General features: G+C 39.6%; 1 protein-coding gene across 4 annotated transcripts in view; it reads left to right on the forward strand.

Annotated features, from left to right (window-relative positions):
- VMP1 (vacuole membrane protein 1) overlaps positions 1-24214 on the forward strand; it is a 107330-nt gene that overhangs the window by 40346 nt on the left and 42770 nt on the right. For all 4 annotated transcript variants that reach the window (XM_029081811.2, XM_029081812.2, XM_039914405.1 and 1 more), the window contains exons 6-7: positions 11873-12040; positions 17283-17414. In XM_029081811.2, coding sequence (XP_028937644.1) covers positions 11873-12040; positions 17283-17414 — 300 coding nt within the window. The remainder of the gene's footprint in view (positions 1-11872; positions 12041-17282; positions 17415-24214) is intronic.

Raw genomic sequence — 24214 nt, forward strand, 5'->3', positions numbered from 1 at the left:
TATCAGTAGATCATTTATTGGGAAAAAGTTTTGCATAATACATTATCGTCTTAAAAAAATGCCAATTTTGATATTGATGCTAATATGGGTACAAGTGGGATCTGGTCCAAAATTGTATAACATTTGCTATTACTGCGCAATGTGTTTATTATTATTATTATGTGCCGTTGAGTCGTTTCCGCTTCATAGCGACTCTATGTATATACTTTCTCCAGAACGTCCTGTCCTCTGCCATAATCCGCAAACCTTGTAATGGTTCTTCCATTATCGTTGATATGGTCTCTATCCATGTAGCTGCTGGTCTGCTTCCATGTTTTCCCCAGACTTTTCCTAGCATTAGTGTGTTCTTTAGAGAATTAGTCCTCCTGATTGTGTGTCCAAAATATGCTAATCTCAGTCGAGTCATTTGGCCTTCCAAAGACCACTTTGGTTTAACTTGCTCCAAAATCCATTTGTTTGTTTTTCAGACAGTCCATGGTATTTGCAAAAGTCTTCTCCAACACCACATTTCAAAAGATTGATGTTCTTTCTATCCTGTTTTTTCACTGTCCAGCTTTTGGATCCATACATTGGCCCTGGAAACACCATAGAATTGCCAGTTTGTATTTTTGTGGCAGTTGTTACATCAGGACATTTCATGACTTTTTCCAGGCTCTTCATAGCAGGTCTTCCTAACATTGATCTTCGGCATATTTCTTGGCCACTAGTTCCTTTATTATTGATTATTGATCCCAGGAGAGAAAAATTGTCAATTATTTCAATCTTCTCTCCGTCCACTACAAATGAGTTAAAACTTCGGGTGTCATGGTCTTTGTTTTCTTGACATTCAAATGTAGGCCCATCTTTTTTGCTCTGTACCTAAACTTTTAATAATAAGCTCTTCATATCTTCTTCACTTTCTGCTTGATAGGGTTGTAACATCAGCATAACAAAGGTTGTTTATATTCCTTTCTCCAGTCTTTACTCCCCATTTGTCTTAATCCAATCTGGCCCCTCTCATTAGGAATTTGGTGTAAAGGATGAATGTATTAGTGAAATTTAAGTCCTATCGTTGGCTACATAGCAATTCTGTTAAGGTTTTGTGGAGGGCAGCACTGAAGTTTTGCATACTCTTCCAGACCCCAATTGGCCTAGATATTTAAAAAAAGCTCATCCTAAACACTGGATCTCTGTGACACTTTGCTATTGTTCCCAATTGTCTGGTACCTCCTGTATCATGCGCTCTGCGGCATATTTTTTCTCACACTACTCAACCAAATTAGAGGTGTGCTCTATGTTCTTTCAAAGATTTAGATGTAATTTTAAGAGAATTGGCACTTTATTCTCCATTCTCTCTCTTTGACTACTATGTGATCATCTCTGAAGCTCCTTAGACCCTAGCATCTAGTGGCCAGATTAAGGTGAATTTTCATAGGCTGATTAGGAATGTGAACCACAACTATTAAAAAGCTTGAAAGAGTCAGTCCCTCAATCGTATTTATTGAGCACTTACTATGTGCAGAGCACCATACTAAGTACTTGGGAGAGTACAGTATTAACCGAGTTGGTCGACACATTCCCCTTCCCTCCCACTCATCGTGTTATTTATTAAACTTCTCTTGAATAGAGGCCTATGTCCCATCACAGATTCCAGGTTCCTCCAATGAGGCAGCGCAGCATTTTTGAAAATTAACTCATCCTTGATTAGTCAACCTCTTTGCCATTTTTTCCCGCTTGACCTATGAAGAGTGCTTCTCTCTCCTTCTTTCTCTCTCTCTCTTCATGAGGGAAGAAAGAGAGAAAAGGAAGGGGGAGGAGAGAGATAGATAAGGAGGGGAAAAAAGATATATAGAGAGAGAAGGAAGTTGCTATAGCATGAGGGGTAATAATGGGCTTTCATTTTACTCTCTGTAAAGTTGAAGTGACTCTGGAGATAAGCATGCAGTGAATCAGAGCCCTTGTGGGAAGGAGAATCAGAAACCACCTTCTCTGTTTGCCCATTGTCTGAAAATGGAGTGATGGACTTCTCCACTCTTTTTTCAAGATATGACTCATATGTTAACTTTCATATTTTAAGGTGGCTCCACACAAGAAGGAGAGACCAAATCTCTGGAATGTCACAGTGGGGCTAGCATTTGCAGGCTCAGTTCTCGCCCCATCTTGGGCTTTCCCCAAATCATCCTATTTTGCGAGTGCAAAATAGAGAAAACAGAACTTAGTTCAAATCCAGGTTGGCAGCCAGTGTAATTTAGGGATCAGTACCCTCTTTACAATCCTCTCTCACACACAGATCTTTTTTTTTCCCTCTGATTATTGTAATGGAAAAATACTGTTGTGAGTTGGATTCAGTTTAGAATGAGTTTAGAAGGAGAAACTGGGGTCTAGAGAGTGAAATGACTTGCTTGCCAAAACTAAGTTGAAGAAAGAGCCCCAAATCAGTTTTGCTTGAACCATGCCTCTCTTTATTTTGGGGAATTAAAACATAGCAAAACAAGTGCAACCTCAAGTATATACTACAGTTTAGAAGGAGCACTTATTCTTTAAGGACTGTCTGTAATTTATAATAGCCAAACGAATTTTGAGGCTTTTTTGGTTTCTCAGAAGATGTAAATAGGAATTGAATTTTACTTTGAGCCCATTTGAAACTTGGTTCTATGGGCTTGAAACATCAATTGTTGCAAATCTTGGTGAAACTGTGTTCAGATTCTGTTGGAGATGAAATAGATTGTTGCAATAATCTCCCCTTTGGAAAGTCTGCTTTTGCAAATTCCCGTGGAGATTTATCTAAAAAAAAGTTTTCTAGTCATGAAGTTGTTGTCTCATTTCAGTTATTTATCACATAGATGTTCCTAGTGAATCACATTCCTCCCTAACCACAGGCTCCTGATGGTCCTTGGAAAGGGAGTGAGCAAAGAATATTTTGCCTGTGAATCTCTATAGGAGTCTAAGTTTTCTTGCTTTTACCCATGATTGGAAATGCCTTCCCCTTATATACAGGGAACGTGTCTGCCAACTCTGTTATATCATACTCTCCCAAGCGCGTAGAACAGTGCTCGGCACACAATAAGCTCACAGTAAATATGATTGATTGAGGGACTGTCTCTTTCAAACTTTTTAACATAAGGTTCTGTACTCCCAGCCTCTGGAGCGATACAGTCTCTAAAATATCTCTGGTCTGCTGTCCTGAGGTTAAAGAATTGGAAACTAGATTTGTGAAGAATAACTAGTTTGTAATATGTGGTTTATCTGGAGAGATTAGGAAGTGGGTTGAGTCAGTAATAACCAATATTGTGTGAAATGCTGTTGTCTTTAGGAAATTGTCAGGTGCTAATATGGTGGAGCCTGTCGGACCTGTGTCATGCTTTACACCTACATCTGATTGAGCGTGGCATTTTTTTTTTTTAACCTTAAAGGATCAGAAGGTGTTGAATGTATCTCATAATTAACATGACCAAATTTAGGTTTTCTTTTCAAATAGATGCCTATGAAATGAAATGAACATAGTCCCTTGCCACGTGACCCAGAGGCAACTCTGGCGATTCTCAAGTTCCTCTTGATTTATAGATAAGAGCGTGGTTTTTATGACAGATGACATCAAACCTCTCAGGAGAATTCATATTTTGCAATAAGAGGGAAAACAAATCTTAGTTAATAATCATTCTCTGAAGAAATACTACAGAGATTCAGGATGATAAAATGCGAACTCATTGGTGTCCTGAAAATTCTAATAAACAAGAACATTCATTTGTTTAAAAGTGATTTTCATTTTTCTACACATTTGAATATTTTTCTGTGATTAATTCCACATTTTTGCTCCCGAAAACTCAAATTCAGATTGTAGGGCCAACTTCTTGAGCCTCTCCGCCCTTGTACTACAAGATTTTTTTTTCTTTTTTTCTTCCCTGGCTCTATCAAATTTACTAGGGCTAAAGAGGTAGGTGGGAGCAGAACTCCCTTTCATCAACAGAATCATTTTCTACCCCAGCTAAGATAGTAACAGCTCATATTTTTGGAGTTTGAACAGGAAGAATTGTGGAAAATAGTGAGGAGGTTCTTACTTAAGTGAGCATACCACGTCTGTCTTTTCAAAGTGTTGTAATAGAATCTGGTTTTTTTGAATGGTATTTATTAAGCGCTTACCATGTTCTAAGCACTGGACTAAATACCCACTAATCAGGTTAGACACCGTCCTTGTCCCACTTGGGGCTCAAAATCTTAATCCCCATTTTACAGATGAGGTAACTGAGGCACAGAGAAGATTGTCTTCAGTCATGATTGTGCTGTAGTGTATTCTTCAAGCACAAAAAACAACTATCAATCCGCCTATGTACGGAAATAGAGTGTAATCAGTTCTCTGGTAATGTGGGGTTTGCTTTCTTGAAAACTCATATCTCCTTGGCTTGATTAACATCAGAAGAATGTTTGCTAATTCCCCAACAGTGATGCATCCAAAACAGATAGTGAGAGATAGACATTATGAGAGAACTCCATGTTGAGTGTAATCTTTGGCTATTCCTATTGGTTAAAATGTAGTGTGTCCTATGTTTTATCCATTATGAATTTGCTAGATTTTTAGAAATGATTAAGCCATCCTTCAGATTCAATTCCTAAAACTCAAGCAGCTTCATAAAATGGGCCTGTTCAGTTTCTTTCTGGACAGTTTTGTATTGTTACCCTCTCCTTTCCACTCCCTCAACCCCAGGCTATCTTACTGAAAAGATTGGTAAAAGATAGGTATGTTGGGAGACTCTTGAGCGGCAATGCTACAAATAATCTGTGGGGTACCCAGTACCATTTACTGTTTTTCAAAAGGCCAAGGTTGAGTCTAAATGGCGTATTAAGAATAGACTAAGCACAAGAAGCTGAATTATTAGTGCTTTCATTTTGCCTTTGGTATGATTATAGTCACACCACTGTTGCTCCTAAAACTGGGTAATCATGATGTTATGGAAAGTGGATATTGCCTTTCAGCTCTGTGAATAAAGGGTATTTTTTTTTTCTTCCCACAGCTTTCAAATCAAGCTTCAGAGTTTCAGTACTATCATTATTAGCAGTACTAACATTTGTTAAAGACTTACAGTGTGCATTCCTAATTTCCTCCTGCTCTTCGCCCTTCTCTGTAAACTAAGCTGTAGCTGTCCCCCTGTTTCAATTAGACTGCCATTTAAAATTCAACCTAAGCAGTACCCTAGTGGTTGCTCATCTCCTTAGCAGAGATGATTCACAGACCCTTCCAGTAAGACACCTCTAAACCAAAGAGTTCCAAAATGAATAATTATAATAATAGTGGTATTTGTTATGTGCTTACTGTGTGGCGGACACTGTTCTAAGCACTAGGGTAAATACAAGCAAATAGGATTGGACAAGGTCCCTGTCCCACCTGGGGCTCCCAGTAATAATCCCCATTTTACAGATGAGATAACTGAGGCCCAGAGAAGTGATGGTCACCGAGTAGACAAGTGGCGGAAACGGGATTAGAACCCACGACCTTCTGACTCCCAGGCCCTTGCTCTATCCATTGCCACGTGATTTGATCCAATTCTGCATCATTCAAATATCATGAACACCTCCGAAGGCCTTCATCAGAAAGCAGCACAGGCTGGGGGAAACGGCTCAGTTTCCGTGCACAAGTGTACTTGAAAAATCCCATCTGGGCCATGTACATGTTGTCACTGGTTGCTGACTCAGTGAAACTCCTAGATCTAGCAATTAGTTACCACATTGATTCCAAACAGAAAGTGCATGTACTGTTTAGAAAGTGGGCAGATTGGGTCGAACTAGTCAATTTAGTCGGGGGAGATTCTCCAGGCTCAACTTTCTTGCTTCTAGAACTAGACCTTCCCTTTTGGAACTTGGTGGAAGCAAGGTTTTGGGGGGAGTGGGGGTGGAGTGCAGCAAAGAGAGGAGTGATCTGGACGTACACTTGGGGAGCAGAGTTGATCATTATGCATTAGGATTGATGGCACCACCTGCTGAATGTGGTATGGAGTGTTGTGGAATGGACTGACAGCTTATTCCTTCCCTCCTACTCAGGGTTCACTAAAATCCAACCTGTGGAAATCTAACAAATAGTAATGCAGTTTCTGTAAATAACAGGACACCCTCCCTACTGCCTTTTAGGGTATTTCTCTTAATTTCAGTTTTATTAGTTTCACCATGACTTGTTGATATTTCTTACTGTTAAGGAGACTTCTTGGAATTTGCCTGATCACCAAGTATTTCAGTTTTTGTTGCATTAAGCAAAGCAGCAAAATTTTTATATGACACTGGTTTCAATTATTCCATCACAAACGTTACACTCGGATCAAAATTTTCTTGGTACGATCACAACAATTTCTATTCTGATAGTTTTCGAGAGTGAACATTCATGTACTGTTCAAGAATGCCAGCTGTTGAAGTCACAGTTTGTTTTCCCTCTTTCAGCTTTATCAATTAAAAAGAAATCTATTTTTATAATACAGTGAAGAAATTTAAAAAAAAAAAACACCCAACTTTCCATGACATGGTCATGTTTATCCATTCAGACTCAATCATGGAAAAGCCAGAAAATGAGCAAAGGAAGCATTCTTTAAAAAGGAAGAAAAATCTGGGAAGATTAGTCTTAAAGTGAATGATCTGCTAATAATTATTGTCATTAAGTAGTCCAGTGTGAGAAGCAGAATTTCACTTTTCTACGGTTAATCCCAAATAAAATAAGTTTCTGGTAAATTCAGTAAAACATAGTTGGGAAAGGATCATATTTGCCATTAATCCAAAGATGGTTTATAGTACTAGTAAAAAGTAAAATTTTCAAATTACTGCTATGTTATAAATTCAAGTTAGAGTTAGGTATTTTTGACTCCCTTTTTACCTTGGGCCCTTTATCTTTGAACCACAGATTTGTTCACCTTGTGATCCAAGGGCAATTTTAACTATATGAAGAGACTGCTTCTATTCTCAAACTGCCTCATTTAAGAATATTAAAATGGAAATTTTGTTAGAAAACTCTAAGAAATCACACCATTTACTCCAGATATTTTTTCATTGTATGTATAAACTGTGTATTATTGTTGAGTTCTTAACCTCTAGGGTATGATTGTTTATAGTGATGAGAGGCAATCAGTCAGTTTTGTACATTAATATTGTAATTGCATTGTTATCTATGAAAGGCCAACTTTTGCATTTTGCCTCTGACAGCAATTTTAAAATTAAAGTATGACAAATCAAATTTGTATTCTTTTCCTCGTTAATATATTTAAATTGATATGTTCATTAAACATGCTGTGCTGCAAAAAAAGCCTTTTTCAAACCAAATGAAATGCCTTTAAATTTTTCATAAAACGTTAAAACCATACAGGAAAGGAGAGACATGTTCCCAGTGGCCACATATTTGCAAAAATATAGGAATAATTTTGGTGTTACAGGTGCAGCCTGGTTTTTTTTTAAAATCTTTTGTTAATCCTGTGCAGTGTAGGGCATGCATTTGGAATTCAATTTTTAAAAAGGTGCTTTTGTATTAAAAAATAATTTCAGTTGCCATTTGTTCCTGTATTTTAACATCGTATTCTGTTAAACTTCAAATTATATTTCACTTTCTCTTCGGAAGAGCAATCCTATCCATAAAGTGGGAAAAGACAACACATCAGAATTTTTTGTGATATTGGAAGCTTGTTCACTTTTGGAAAAAATTGACACCCATAAATTTAGAGAGCAGAGATCCTGTCTATGATTAGAGGAGAAACTGGGTAGCAACAGTTTCTCCTCTCAACTCACAATAAAAGCTTTATGAGTTAACCCAGAACCAGTTGCTCGACTTCTCCTTGAAACGAGAGATAAAATAGTTATCCGTGGTTTGCTTACCCGTTGGATTGAGGAAGTGTACCAGTTAATTTATGAAGCATCTTGAGATCCATGAACGAAAGGTGCTAGCACTTAAGATCTTTATGTTTTACCTTTTAACAGAACACTTTTAAATTTGTGAAGTAAATGTTTTTCTCATGACAACCCACTGCGTTTTTATTCCTAGTTTGCAGAGAGGAGAAAGTTTGCCGAGACGTTTAATGGCAGAAGGGATTTTCTTGTTGATATTCTTTAAGAATGAGATGGTAACTGCTGAGGTCAGCAGAGTTGTTAATAGCTCTTCTGGTTCTGCAATACCTGAAGATGCACTATTCCACACCAGTAAAATGTTTTTATTCACAGAGTAAGATAACACTAGATATTTTATCCCCCTTTTCAACTGGGTCAAAACAAGCACTACAAAATAATGGTGCTAATCCAATTCCTGTTTTTTGTAAATGATCCTCTGGGGCTTGAAATGTTTCTGTCTATTCAAAACTATTTCCCAAATCCTTTCCAACTTTAACAAGAATGTCTCTTAGAAATACTATCAAATGCTTAAGAGGCAAAAAGTTCATAAACAGTGAGTAAATAAGTCTATGAGGAGCCTCTAAATATTTTTCAAAATTCAGTCTGTGTCCCTGAAGTGTTTGGCATTTCAAAGCATGGAACTCGTATAATGTTCAAAGACCACCACAATACAATGAATACCAATAGTTCTGGAAGAAAATGTTCCTGAAAATGTCCCATCTTTTCATAATCAGGCAAAAAAAAACAACTAGCAGAAACATGGGAAACATTTTTTGTATTTTAGAACGTGCTGCTATCTCTTTCACAACTTTTGTCAGTTCCTCTCAGCCCGACTCCAACCCTGTTGTTCGGGCCCTGTCACGTGCCATCTATTCCACTGTGAACCCTTCTGGCAATCAGTCGACTGAACACCAACACCGTGCAGAGCACTGTACTGAGTACCTGGGAGGGTACAGTGAGGATAGTGGAAATGATTCCAGTCCTTGGGTAGTTTTCAGTCTACCAGGAGAAGACAGATACTAAAGTAAATTACCAAGAAGCAGCCTGACCTAACGGATAAAAAGGGCCTGGGTTCTAATCCCAGCTCCATCACTTGACTGCAGTGTGACCTCGAACAAATCTTTTAACTTCTCAGTGCCTCAGTTTCCTCAGCCGCCAAATGGGGATCCAGTATCTGTTCTCCCTCTTACTTAGACTGTGAGCACCATGTGGGGCAGGGATTGTGTCCAACCTGATTAGCTTGCATCTACCCCAGTGCTTAGAGCACTGTGCTCGTCTGCTCATTTGTATATATTTTTATTACCCTATTTATTTTGTTAATGAGATGTACATCACCTTGATTCTATTTATTGCTATTGTTTTTGTCTGTCTCCCCCGATTAGACTGTGGGCCCGTCAATGGGCAGGGATTGTCTCTATCTGTTGCCGAATTGTACATTCCAAGCACTTAGTACAGTGGCTGCACATAGTAAGCGCTCAATAAATGCTATTGAAAAATGAATGAACAGTGCTTGACACAGAGTAAGTGCTTAACACATGCCATTAAAAGGGGGAGGCAGCAGAATATAGAAGTGGCATATAAAGGGTGATGTAGGAGTTGGGGAACATAAGGAGTGAAGAGTAGAAAATAATCAGCTCAGGCCTCCTTGAAGAGACATGATTTCAGAGGGACTTTGAATATGGGGTGGTCTGTTGGGTTTGAAGAGAGCAGTCATTCCAGGCTGTTGAGGGAGCAACAAGAATGAGGCACAATTATTCAATTGTATTTATTGATGACTGGGTGCAGAGCACTGTACTAAGTGCTTGGGAGAGTGTGATACGTATGGTGGATACGTTTCCTGCCCAAAAGGAACATACAGCCTAGAAGGGGAGGTAGACATTAAACTAGATGAATAAATTACCGATATGCACACAATTGCTGTGGGGCTGAGAGAGGAATGAATATCAAGCATTGAAAGGGTACAGATCCAAGGGAGTGAGAAATGCAGAAGGGAGAAGGAGCAAGGGAAAAGAGGGCTTAATCAAGGAAGGCCTCTTGGAGAAGATGTGACTTTAATAAGGTGAGGAGAGTGGTGGTCTGTCGTATATGAAGAGAGAAGGAATTCCAGTCCAGACGGAGGATGTGGGCAAGGGTTAGGTGGCTGGCATTAGAGGAATTAAGCTAAAATCTTCGATTAGGTTAGCTGGAGAGGGAGAGGAGTGTGAGTTGGCATGTAGTGGGAGGTGGATGAGTAAGAATATAATAATAATAGTAATAATGATATTTGTTAAGCGCTTACTATGTGCCAAGCACTGTTCTAAGCACTGGGGTAGATACAAGGTAATCAGGTTGTCCCATGTGAGGGTCACAGCTTTAATCCCTATTTTACAGATGAGGTAGCTGAGGCACAGAGAAGTTAAGTGGCTTGCCCAAAGTCACACAGCTGACAAGTGGCGGAGTCGGGATTAGAACCCACGACTTCTGACTCCCAAACCCATGCTCTTTCCACTAAGCCACACTGCTTCTCTGTAGTAGGAGAGAGGGAGTTGATTGAGTGCCTTAAAGCCAATTGTCAAGAGTTTCTGTTTGGAAGTCCTTTGGTGGCCACGTTAGAGAGTTCTTAATGTATGCTAACAATAAATATGAAATTTTAGGGAAATTCACAAGCAACATCCATCCCAGGGTCTCTTATTTATGGTCCTGCTAGGAAGAATATCAAATATTCTCACCATAAATACCAATAAATAAGGAGCATGCAATAAACTCACATTCTATCTAAAGAAGCAGAAAGGCACAAAAAGCCATAGCTGAACTCCCTTGTAAACAATTCCAACAGTAGTTAATATTCATTCATTCAGTAGTATTTATTGAGCGCTTACTATGTGCAGAACACTGTACTAAGCACTTGGAATATACAAATTGGTAACAGATACAGTCCCTGCCCTTTGATGGGCTTACAATCTAATTGGGGGAGACAGAAAGACACAAACAACAGCAATAAATAGAACCAAGGTGATGTACATCTCATTAACAAAATAATAGAATCTAGGTGATGTACATCTCATTAACAAAATAAATAGGGTAATAAAAATATATACAGTTGAGCGGATGAGCACAGTGCTGAGGGGAGGGGAAGAGAGAGGGGAGGAGCAGAGGGAAAGGGGGGGAAAGAGGGCTTAGCTGACGGGAAGTGAAAGGGGGGTAGAGAGGGAGCAGAGGGAGCAGAGGGAAAAGGGGGAGCTCAGACTGAGAAGGCTTGTTGGAGGAGGTGAGCTCTAAGAAGGGTTTTGAAGAGGGAAAGAGAATTAGTTTGGCGGAGGTGAGGAGGGAGGGCATTCCAGGCACGGGAGGACGTGGCCCAGGGGACGACGGGATAGGCGAGAACGGGGGACGGTGAGGAGGTGGGCGGCAGAGGAGCGGAGCGTGCGGGGTGGGCAGTAGAAAGAGAAAAGGGAGGAGAGGTATGAGGGGGCATGGTGATGGAGAGCCTTGAAGCCTAGATTGTGAAGTTTTTGTTTGGAGCGGAGGTTGATAGGCAACCACTGGAGCTTTTTAAGAAGGGGGGTGACAGGCCCAGAGTGTTTCTGCAGGAAGATGAGCCGAGCAGTGGAATGAAGAAGAGAGCGGGGAGAGACAGGAGGAAGGGAGATCAGAGAGAAGGCTGACACTTTAATCCAGCCGGGATAATATGAGAGCTTGCACCAGCATGATAGCCGTTTGGATGTAGAGGAAAGAGCAGATCTTGGCAATATTGTAAAGGTGTTAAGAAAGGGATGCTAAGAAGTACTGGCTTTCAGAACGATTGCAGCTTTTGAGGCAGGAATCACATCTACCTGCTCTATTGCTGATCTCTCCAAGTGCTTTTATAGTGCTCTGCAGACAGTAAGCGCTCAATAAATACCACAGATTGATTCAGAGCATTTTAAGCTATTTCCTTTGACATGGTCTTAAATTTTGGATGTTAAGATTTTAGTTAAAGAGAAAGGAATTTAAATTCCTTTGCATATAAAATGTAATGTATCTACTTTTCTAAATTTAATCGTCTCCTTTTTAATATATTTTCCAGGGTCCACATATAGCCTCAGTTACGCTAGCAGCTTATGAATGCAACTCGGTTAATTTCCCCGAGCCTCCCTACCCTGATCAGATTATTTGTCCCAGTGAAGAGGGGATTGAAGGATCTATCTCCCTATGGACCATCATCTCCAAAGTTAGACTGGAGGCCTGCATGTGGGTAAGTTGCAGTGGGTTTTTTTTATATATATTTGGTTTCGTTTTTTACGTTTACCTAAAACCAGCAAAACCAATTTAAGATTTTGCTGAGGCCTGCATTAAGATCCAAGTGCGCACCTCTGTTTCATAAATATTCATAGCTCTCATCTAACGAAGCCTCTTACCAACAAAGGGATGCTCACCTTCGCACAGTTATGCTGGATAAGGCATGTAAGAAGGATGAGTGACAGAAAGGTTCCAAACAGCTGCTGAATGGATCGCTGACACTGGGAAACCTAAAACCAGATGGGCAGGAGAAACATTTTAAGAACATGCTAAAACAAGGCCCCAGGAAAAGTTACATCCCAGCTGAAAGCTGGGAATCAATTCCAGGGGTTGGGCCACCGTGCTATACTGCTATTGAGAATGGAGGGCCTCTTTCTGAGCAAAATCTTCATAAGGAATGAGAGACATGGAGAGCATAAGTGATGCTTTCAGCTTAATACATTAATATATCTATATAGTTCTCACTTATCAATGAGCCCTGTTAATTAGATCATCAAAGTCTTCCAGTAGAGTTGAAGTCCTCTTGACCTCATAAGTAGTTTTTAAAAGTGTCTTACCGTGGATAATAAGATAGCAGGGATTAAATCAAAAAGAGGCTGGGAAAGAGTGTGTGGCTTAAAGTCCCACCAATTTCTAATTTCTCTAGGCTTCCAGGCTAATTTCTCTGCCGATCCCCAATTCAGAGTCATCCCTTGCTCTCCAGGTGGAATTTTTCCTGGAATTGATAACCATTTTAGCCTAAACAATTACATGCCTCAATTTATTGCACAGTCATTAACTTAACTTGAAATCAGGTCTTTGGAAAAGAAAAGTACTGAATCGGTCTTTCCCATCAGTTGTCTTTTATTACAGGCTAAATTGTAAATTTTTCCAGGCTATTCACTTAGCCCGGGTCAGACATTTCTTGGTTAGTAATGAATCAAGTTTTCGGGACCGTAGTTTATTCGAATGGAGGTAGATGACTGTCATCGGCAGTGCTATCTGGTGATCTCATTTCCATTTGTATTCAGTTATTCTGCTTTTGCTTAAAGTTGGATGGGAAAATTTGGAGACAACATTTTTAATGTCAGATGTGTTATACCCCCATGGAGGATAAACTATATTATTATACTATTATTATACTGTAAACTTTAGTTGGTATGTACATCTCTTGGGAAGCTATTCGTAGTGTTGAAGTCTTCATTTTACCTTTTGGGCTACTCTTCTGCCATTATTAGCATTTCATAGCCCGACTATACATTCCTTTTCTGACAATGTCATGGAAATTGAAAACAAACTAAAAAAGAAATAATGGGCAGAACATTTAAGATCTTTACTTGGTTACATCTTGAATACTTATGCCAACCATATGAACTCAGCTTTCACAGGAGAGCCCAATGAAGATATAACATACTTCAAACATTTGCCAAGTATGTATTGTGTTCAAAGAATTACCAGGGAAGTACCATAAACTTAACCCACTGGATATAAAAGACAGGAAAAATGGTCATGTTTCCTGTTACTCTTTTATACACACAGGGGACAAATTAATTGTAGCGTTTGCATATGTTTCATAAAATTTGACTGCTTTAATCTTTCTTGAAAATGGTTCTCACTACTATGAGCTATGAGCTATGAACATGTCCGCTAAAAGGGGCAATATGTTCAGACTCTGGTGTCCTTTTCTCAAAAGCTGAAATACAGTAGAAGAGTAGAATTACCTTTTTCGTTGTCATGCAAATAAGTGCCCTGCCTCTTCTCCATGAATTTTCCATTACATAGGAAACTTGATCTATGGACAGCCCCAATTGCCCTTAAATTCTCCATTATTGCATGGGCTTTGCATCTCTTTTTCCTCCTTATCATTATTAATTGTATTTATTGAGCGCTTACTCTGTGTAAAGCACTGTACTAAATGCTTGGGAGAGTATGATACAACATTAGACACGTTCCCTGCCCATACGAGCTCACAGTCTAGAGGGGGAGATAGACATTAAAATAAATAAATAAATTACAGATATATACATATGTGCTATGTGTAGGGAGAGAGGAAAAATGAAGGAGCAAATATAAATGGTGCAGAAGGGAGTGGGAGAAGAGGAGAGATGGGCTCAGTCAGGGAAGGCTTCCTGGAGGAAATGTGCCTTCAGTAAGACTTTAAAGTGGGGTAGAGCAGTTATCTGTTTGTGCTTTTACTCGTGATGCATTGGAGTAATTTCATGTAAATAGAGTATAGATACCCAACACAACCTGGGTTCTTATCTTTTATGTTGCATTTTCTTCTTTTGCCCCAATCTAATCTGCATTTTCATACAGAAGAAATCTGATTATCTGAAATATTTGGGGATAATGGCAGAGTTCAGCATCTGAACTTTGTGGGTTTTCAGCTAGTTTAGGCACACGCCCAATTTGGTTGTTTGCTGAGCCTGAAGAAGAAAAATTACAGTGTTAGTATTAGCTGAGTTCAGATAACCAGTCATTCTGTAACCAAGATTCATAAAATTGGCTCGTACTCTGCACTAAAGTTGGAGGTGTGTGTATATGTATTTATAGGTTTGATTTCCAAGAAATGAGTCTGAGGAATCACAGTGGCTCTTTCTGCCAAAGAGTTTGCTAGCACAGGATGAGAAGTTCCTCAAAACATTGATTTTTTTTTCCCTTTGCACCTTCCCTTGAAGCACAAGAGAGCAAGGGATTCTTTTCAAGGGGAACACTCCCTTCTTATTTCAGGTACTGGGAAAGGATGAGCCAATTTGGTTTGGGATTTCTGAGAAAGGAATGCTCCCTGGCAAGTTGTATTTTGTCTTTTTATCGTTTTCAAAATCCTGAGCAAATTTGCAATATTGCTGCTGCACAGTTTCTAAATGAACCTCATCGAATCCTGTGTAGAGTGTGAAGAGGGCACTCACTGTAGATGGTAAGCCTGACATAAGAAAGTCTTGTAAAAGATTTGGAAGAGTATTTGGAGAGGATAGGAATTGGGTAGAGAATTTGGTAAAATTGGCTTTCAGGGGTACTTGGTAGAGTGGCCACTTGAAGACTGATGCTCACTAGTTCTCAAGAATCTTGATTTCCATAGAGGCAATTGATCAGCGATGATTGATATCCCGTGAGCCTTGGGAAGGTCTTTAAACTTCGATCTTAAAAACCATTGCTTCAACACAAATTTACCAGAAGTAACTAAATCCACTACCATTTCCATCGTCTTAAAAAAATTGTCTTTGCTTCTGTTTTACTTGCAGAAGATAATTTTTGAAAGGTTTCCTGAATTAGCCAGATTAGTCGGGGCCAATTGTCTCCTCCTTATGCAGCATGAAAGCCAAAAAGTCTCTCCCCTTCCCTCCCTCCCTCCCTCTAGTTTGAGAGTACTGAAAGATTTAAGTGTTTTGCAGCCTTCTGTGATTTTGCAAGAAGTATATAATGATCCGGAGGGATAATATGTCTAATCTGAGAGAATTAGCAGAACAAAAGGTTGCAGTGCCCTGGCCAGAACACAGTGAGTTCAGAGGGAAGCTGCCGAGATGATTAACTTCCTTTTTTAAATATATGCATTTGCATAAAGGGAATGCTGACTAGCTTTCATCCATTTTGTTCCTTGCTAATAGAGGAAAAAACAGGAGTAAAATAAAAAGAAAATGTAACAATTGTTACAACCAGCCAAATATGCAGCACAGTAAAGAGCTGTTACATTAGAGCCATTAAACATTTCCTTTCTCATATTCAGGAAATGTATCATGATTCTCCATTGAATCATATGATCTAGCTTCGACTCTAACGTGTGACTTAGCAGGTTTCAAGAAGAGTTCATGTTCAGTGCACTCCTATGAGTTTGTCTGATCATTGGGAAAATGAAGCAAGCGGCTTTGACTTGGTTCTTTTCTGGATAAAATGTGATTTATTTTGTTGTTGTTGTTGTTGTTCTTTTTTTTCTCTCAGAGCCTCTTGAGCATAATTCCCAATAATTATATTTCTTCAAAGCATTTACAACTAGGCATTTGATTAATATCTGATGTTATAAAAACATGCACAAGCCAACAGGAATATTTTGGTGTTTCATATGAGAATAAACAGTGTAGGAGTATTTCTTCAAACTAGAATTTAAGTTTGGTCATTATTCATTCATTCATTCAATAGTATTTGTTGAGCGCTTACTATGTGCAGAGCACTGTACTAAGCGCTTGGGATGAACAAGTCGGCAACAGATAGAGACAGTCCCTGCCGTTTGACGGGTTTACAGTCTAATCATTAAATGTGTGTGTGTGTTTGTGTGTGTGAGTGAGTGTGTGTGTGTGTGTAGGCCCAAACTGTTAATTGTTCAAAATATTCTTAACAGTGGAATTTTCTTCTCCAGGCAATTACATTCACAGATAAAACAATGAAAATAAATCCCAATCCTGCGTATGATGAATGTGAAAGCAATTGTCTGTCACATATGGGTTGAAGTAGGAAAGGACATGTATATGTGGGTAAAGTAGATGGCTTCCCTACTGATTACATGACTACCTGACTGGTACTCCAGCCTTTCGAAGTTTGGTTCATCTTCCTGTCTCATTAACATTTGTTTTTAATGTTTCTGTCCAGTGGTGGTTTTCACTAACGGTGCATTTGCCCACAAAGCAACTGGCCCATGATTCATTCGGGTCCTGATAAAATAAATATTTTTCCTGTGGTGAAAATCATCCATCTCAATTTTCAGTTTTTTGGGACTTTGGAGAGCATTTTCTCCAAGTTTTAAACATCTGCACGGAGAAGTAGAATTTCAGCTGCATACCGATGCCAGAAGGTTTCTTGGAAACATCTGTTTAACAAAGAGTTATGGGAGAATTCACACAGTCGGTTTGTTTGAATGTTAAAAATGAAGGATCACTGCAAATGATGTCAGATGCATGGCGAAAGGATCAAGGTAGAAGAGGAAGGAGGGCTTTTCCAAGGTCCCCTTCTGAGCAGAAAAATAAGGCCCTCAACAGCTCAATATTTTGTACTGTAATGCCCTTCTTTGGAGCCAATCTTATCTACATTTTCCTGCAGAAGAAATCTGAGTATCCGAGCTATTTGGGATAAACTAAACTCTGGGCGTATTATGTAGACATACTAACTAGTTCGGCTCTACCGTTCTTTCAGTAGTCCATCGAAAAGCAGCTAAGGATATGAATTGTGTCTGTTCCTGCCAAGTGCTTGGAGAGTGGATTTTCACCCAACTTTTATTGTTTCTCGCCTAGGGTGCCGGCACAGCCATTGGAGAGCTGCCCCCTTACTTCATGGCCAGGGCAGCCCGGCTGTCAGGTGCTGAACCTGATGATGAGGAGTATCAGGAATTTGAAGAGATGCTGGAACATGCAGAGACGGCACAAGTAAGAACAGTGGAAAAAATAAATAGAATGGTTTAATTATCCCAAAGAAGTTATAATTAAGGTGAAACAGTCAACAGTAGCTGTGAAAAAGAAAAGTGGAGGCCAGAGGGCAAGTATTAGCCAGTTCGGCTCCTGGAGGAAATATGACTAAATTTACATTTAAAACCAAATTTTTTAAAATCCTCTACTTAGAGAGGAGACTTGGAGAGGCACCCTCACGAGATGACACTCAATAAAGGAAGACAGTGCCAAGAATTAGGGTTGATGAGTGCCGCCAATGGAGTTTAAAGGGAAGACAAAGACTTCAGCGTTCTTTGACCATGATGTGTGTGAAAAAGTGAAATATTGGGTCCTTTTCATAAATGGTATGATTTATTCATTCATTCAATCGTATTTATTGAGCACTTACTGTATGTAGAGCACTGTACTAAGCACTTGGAAAGTACAATTCAGCAATAAAGATAATCCCTGCCCACACTGGACTTTATTCAAGCTTTGATTTTAAAATAGTGGGACTTAGGGAATGATTTTTAATATCATGTTGATAGAAAGTCCTTTAAACTGTAAGCTTGTTATGGGCTGGGAACTTCTGTTGTATTGTACTCTCCCAAGCGCTTAAAACAGTGCTGTGCGCACAGTAAGTGCTCAATACCAGGCACTTTACTAAATGCTGGGGTAGATACAAGTTAGTCAAGTTGGGCACAGTCTAAGGCCCACATGGGGTTCACAGTCTTAATCCACACTGTATAGACGAGGTAACCGAAGTACAGAAAGTTTAGTGACTTACCTGAAGTGACGCAGCGTACAAGCGGTGGAGCTGGGATTAGACTAGGTCCTTCTGACTCTCAGGCCCATGCTCTATCCACTAAGTCACGTGCTTCTCTTGGGTATCCCAAAATGAAGGGGGCTTGAGATGGAGGCAAGCATTTGGATATCATGGAAAGGGGAGAAAACTTAGATAACCTAGCTGCTTGCCCTGTCCCCAAAAAGCAGCTAATCCTAGGAGGACACATTTCTCCACATGTCAAAGGCCTTGGCACCTCTGCTGGAGACCCATTGTCTAACCTAAGCCTACCCAGGGCTGTAGCCTATTCATGAGGACACCTCACTTGCTTCATCTTGTCCTATGGTTATGTTGCTGGCATAGTCAGGGAATATTATATATTGTACATTCCAAGTGCTTAGACAGTGTTCTTCATACGATTGAATGAATATATGTGTATAAAATAATAATAATTGTGGTATCTGTTAGTGCTTACTATGTGCAGGCATTGTAGTAAGCGCTGGGGTGGATACAAGCAAATCGAGTTGGACATCGTCCCAGTCGTGCATGGGGCTCACAGCCTCAGTCCCCATTTTACAGATGAGGTAACTGAGGCACAGAGTAGTGAAGTGACTTACCGAAGGCCATCCAGAAGACAGATGTCAAAGCTGGGTTTAGAACCCATGACCTTCTGACTCTCAGGCCCAAGTTCTATCTATCTATGGGTAGATAGATGCAGGATACAGGGAAGCAGCATGGCACAGTGGATAGAGCGTGGGCCTGGAGTCAGAAGGTCATGGGTTCTAATCCTGGCTCCGCCATTAATCTGCTGTTTGGCCTTGAACAAGTCACTTCACTTCTCTGTGCCTCAATTTCCTCACCTGTAAAATGGGGATTAAGACTGTGAGCCCCATGTGGGACAGGGGCTTTGTCCAACCTGATTTGCATGTATCCACCTCAGCACTTAGAACAGTGCCTAGCACATAGTAAATGCTTAACAAATACCTTGATTATTATTATTAGTCAGGTTGGAAACAGGCCCTATCTCACTTGGGATTCACAGTCTAAGCAGGAGGGAATAGGATTTAATTTCCATTTTACAGATGAGGAAGCTGAGGCACAGAGAAGTTAAGTGGCTTGCCTGAGGTCACCCAGCAGACAAGTGGCAGAGCTGGGATTAGAACCTAGATCCTCTGACTACAACCCGTGAACTTTCCACTAGGCTGTGCTGCTTCTGAGTTCCAATAGAGCTGAACGTATATTGTGTAAGCTAGAAGGTTCATATATTCATTCATTTCCATGATCTTCATTTCCAGATGCTTAACAGGTTTGAAGATCTGATTTTAAACTTCTAGCCTTAAAGTTATGTGCCTTATACATATTCCCCAGTTTTGCTGTTGGCTAAGTAATTTAGAGAAATCCCATTTTCCAAGTGAATTCATCCCCCCAAACTTTCTAATGCCTCAACACAAAAGCATTTATCTGCTCCAATATTCTTTTATTTTTCAGATTACTTGTGATTCAAATTCTTTATTATAAAAATAACAATAATTGTGGTATTTTTTAAGAGCTTACTACCTGTCAAGCACTGTACTAAACACTGGGGCATATAAAGTATACGGAGACCGATCAGAATCCCTTTCCCACGTGGAACTGTGGTCTAAAGGGGAGGGAGAACAGGTTTTGAATCCCTGTTTTACAATGGAGGAATCTGAGGCAAAGAGAAATGAAGTGACTGGCCCAAGGTCACACAGCAGATGAGTGACATAGCTTGGATTAGACTCTAGGTCCACTGACTTCCAGGCCAGTTCTCCTTCGTTAAGCCATGCTGCTTTTCTTTACAATGGTATATTTGCCGGTTTAGGTCATCTGCTTTCCCCTGCACTGGCAGTAATCTCATTGTTTTCTGCCTTGTGCGTTTCTCCAAGCACCTATTTTCGTGGCCTGCACAAACCAGCTTCAGTGATGTTGACACTGACAGAGAGAGTGGAAAAATAGCAAGTATCTCCTCAAGAGCTAAAGGCCTAATGATGTCTTTCCTGTCCACCTAGTGGTGCAAAGGGAATTCATTCATTTCCCTCTTTTAATCTTTATTTTCAGTAAAATGGAGCCTGAGGTAATTCACACTTATTTTTGTGTGACTTCTTACCATGCCCTTTTGCTGCTATTACGCTTTTCATTTTTCCCCATTTTTTTCTTTCCATAACACTTTTTTCATATTGATGTCTTGTCTCCCCCGTTCTAGACTATGAGCCCATCATGGGCAGGGATTGTCCCTGTTTGTTCCTGAATTGTACTTTCCAAGCACTTAGTATAGTGATCTGCCCAGTATGCACTCAGTAAATACGATTGAATGAATGAATGCAGTTCCTTCCCTTTGCTTCTCTAATTCCTATAAAGTTTCCACATCTCTGTGCTTGAGTTTGATTTTAGTGGGTGTATGTGCATTCTCATACATTTCTTCCTGTTTTTCAGTCCTAGTCTGCCACTTTCTAGCCCGTCTTGGAATGCTGGATTTTATTTTAGTGGCTGAAAAGTTCTTTAGCTTGCCAGACAAATGTTTCCCCCAGACTCAGAGGCCTTACTTTTTTCAGCCAGGCACCAATACAAGCGCTTAGTACAAGTGCTTTGTGTATATTTGGCGCTCCATAAATACCACCGATTGATTGATATGCAGGGTCAGTTTGGAGTCCCCCCTCCATACCGGGAATGCCATCTCAAAAGGACTTTTTTGGAGTACTGACTCCTTTTGGCTGTTTAATGGTTGATTATGGTTCATCTACCTCTCTGGTAAGAGAAATCAACCAAGACAGCCATATATTTCTTGAAATGCGTTCATATTGTAAACCCAAGTAAACAGAAGCAGTTGGACCAGAAAGCTCTGGATAAGATCCCCTGGGTAGCTCTGAAACATATCAGTTTAAGTGGGGATGACTAAATGTTTGAATTTCTGGTTTCTACTAGAATGAGTTTTGAAAATGTGTTTGGGGTATTCGAAGGCAAAGCCTTCAGCAGCAGAGAGCTTATCAGCAGGAAGAGAAAGAAAATTGGCTGTCTTGCCTTTGCCGTGGGTTCTCCAACTAGGTTAAAGGGTGACCCTTTTTTTTTCTTTTTAGGGAAAAATCATGATGGCCTTTTAAAGCTAAGTACTAACTGAAGTTCCCTTTTAGACGGATTGGTTAATTTTCTCTGTCATTGCTCTGAGAGGTCACATTCTGGAGAGAAACTACTGAAATGTTAACTTGAGGTTTCGGTCTCGTAAGATATCTGATTAAATCGATTAAATTTTTTTAAAAAGCACATTATTGAAGACTGGGCAGTAGTTTTCCACTCTGACTTGACTTCCTTTAGTTCTTGGCTTCCTACCATGTTTTCACTAGATGTCTGTGGGAGGTAGACATGAATGTAGCTTCCTATGGCCTTGAGCAAATGCAACATCATATACAGAAAGTTAGATCTCACTCTTTTTACACCCCTGTGCTCTCCATTTATCTGGGCCTTAATTCTCTTTGGGGGTTACTTAGAGAGATTCTCATATTATAGAAATGTCTACTTAGTTTTGGTCTTTCCCTCTTAGAAAATGACCACTGTGAAAAGGGCAACACATGCAGACCTTGTTTTTCAAGGTGTTTGTAACAAGAACTGTGCTTTAATCCATTGATAACAGAGGAAAGGAATAGTTCATTTCTGGCTAAGTAAGATGCTATAGAAAAAACAATGTTGAGTTATGTAACTTTCTTTTCCCAGTTCACCCAAAGTAAAGCTGCTGTTTTTGAAAAATGCTGTCCCTGAGAAACAGATGGGGATTCTCGTGGTGGTCTGTCTATTAAACATTCAATCTGTTTCATTGACAAAAGAAGAAAAATAAAAGGCTCATTAGGGATAAAAGGATTTTAAGAGGAATAAAATTACTTAAATTGCATGGTACAGTACAAAGGATTTGGCCAAACTAGTGTTCTTGAACCAATCAAGTCCCCCAAAAAAAGTTTTTAAAAGTTTAAAGCTTGCATAATAGGGTAGGAATGTTGTGTATGTTTATTTGGAAGAATATGTTTTTGAGTCAGTTTGCTGACAAGGACACTATCAATCCAAGTGATCTGGGGTTTTGGATCACTTTTTAAAGGCAGTGCTAAATTGCTGACTGTGAAATTTGCTATTTGCTAATTGATATCTCTTCCCACACTTAGAAAATCTTGGTAGAGACCAATTCATCAGCCTGGTTTATAAGTCAGTCTTTTTAAGAGGACTTAAGGGAGAGGGTTTGTTTTTTCTTTAAGCTTCACATTGTCTTTGTTATTGTATTCTTTTAGGTAAATTCAGATTTAAGGTGGTTTACCTGACCCCATAAAGAGTAGAGAGATTTTGACTTTAAAATATACATTGCAGATCTTTTTAATTTTCAAATATCGCTTTAAATGTAAAATTGTGAGAGATGACTTAATACTCCTCTATTTTATAGAGCTATAATAGTTGTGGTATTTTTTAAGCGCTTATTATGTGACGAGCACTGTACTAAGTGCTGGGGTAGGTAGGGCCTGCACGGGGCTCACAGTTTAAGTAGGAGGGGTAAGTAGGAGGGAGAACAGGTATTGAATTCACATTTTGCAGATGAGGGAACTGAGGCCCAGAGAACTGAAGTGATTTGCCCAAGGTCACGCAGCAGACAAGTTTTGAAGCTGGGATTAGAACCCAAGTTCTCTGACTCCCAGGCCCATGCTCCTTCCATTAGCCATGCTTCTTCTGTATGGTTTATGATTGCTACTCCATCTTGGTAAGGGAAGCTGCATGTTTCTAGTAGCTCTATGTTAATTCAAAATTGATCACAATGGAAAACTGATTATCTTCCCAACAGTGATTGGAACTGGCAAATTATTTGAACTGAGGGTAGTCCAGCTAATTTTAAAAAATTCAGAAAACTGAACCAAATTGGGAATGTTTCCTGCCCAAGAGAGCCAATCCCAGTTTTGCTTCGTGGTTCCAACTTTGTTATCCAAACTTTTAGCCTCAGGCCCAGTTAATTCACATAATCAGCTTTCAACTCTACTGTATTTACCCTTTATCATTCTTGATTCCAGTGTCCCACCAAAAGAAAAAGAAGTCCTATTCACTTAATTCAACTAGTTTTTAATCCAATTAAAGAAATTTAAAGGCATTATCATTGAAAACAAAGGGTCATACAATATTACTAAGAGAAAGTTCTCACTCTAGTTATTACCCCATGGTGCTTTCACTGCATTAGAGTAATGATAATTAGAATTTCACTGCCGAATAGTAATTAGTTACCTGAAGAATTCACCTTTAAATCCATTGTAGTAATGATGAACAGCTGGTGTGGCTGATCTTTGAAGCATTTGAGTTCTGTCATTAAGCTCGGGGATTGAAGATCTTATTATTTACCTAATAAGTACTTTAGGATTGCTTCTGTGTGGTTCTGTCTTCAAAAAGCCATGCTTTCCATTTTACATTAGACTGTATCACTCTCAGTGCCTTCTGATTTGTTTACTTTCCCATCTGATTTCCTTGTAAGCTTTAAAAAAAAAACATGCAAAAACACCCAACAAAAAACAACCCCAACTTTTGAAATAGTTAAAAGAGCCTGGAAGTCCTGGACCTAAACAGGGTCACTTTCAAAACGAGTGCCATCTAAATACACTGGGTGTCAGTTGTTGCTGGGACCTGTTTTTGGCTGTGCTGAATCTTTACTGGTTGTGGTTTGTCTGGCCATCACATGACTTCTCTGAAAATTCCCCCTCCCCTCCATTTCCAGTAAACTGTTTGAACAGAAGTGAGTCAGAGTGAAACCAGCTTCCCTGTAACCACAGGGCTTGTTAAAGAATTTGTCAACGTGGACTCTAGAGGGTCTGTATTCCACTTTGCTGTAACTGCTATAGTTTGTATTGCGTCAGGGGTTCCATAGAACAACTTCCCGCTCCCAGGCTCAGTTTCTTGCTTGTGAGGAGTTAAGCTGGTGAATTTTGCTAGAGTGAACATTTGAGACACGTTAAGCCCATCTTTCTAGCATGACTTTAAGGCGTCG

Source organism: Ornithorhynchus anatinus, chromosome 17 (assembly GCF_004115215.2).
Source record: "Ornithorhynchus anatinus isolate Pmale09 chromosome 17, mOrnAna1.pri.v4, whole genome shotgun sequence".
Taxonomy (NCBI): Eukaryota; Metazoa; Chordata; class Mammalia; order Monotremata; family Ornithorhynchidae; genus Ornithorhynchus; species Ornithorhynchus anatinus.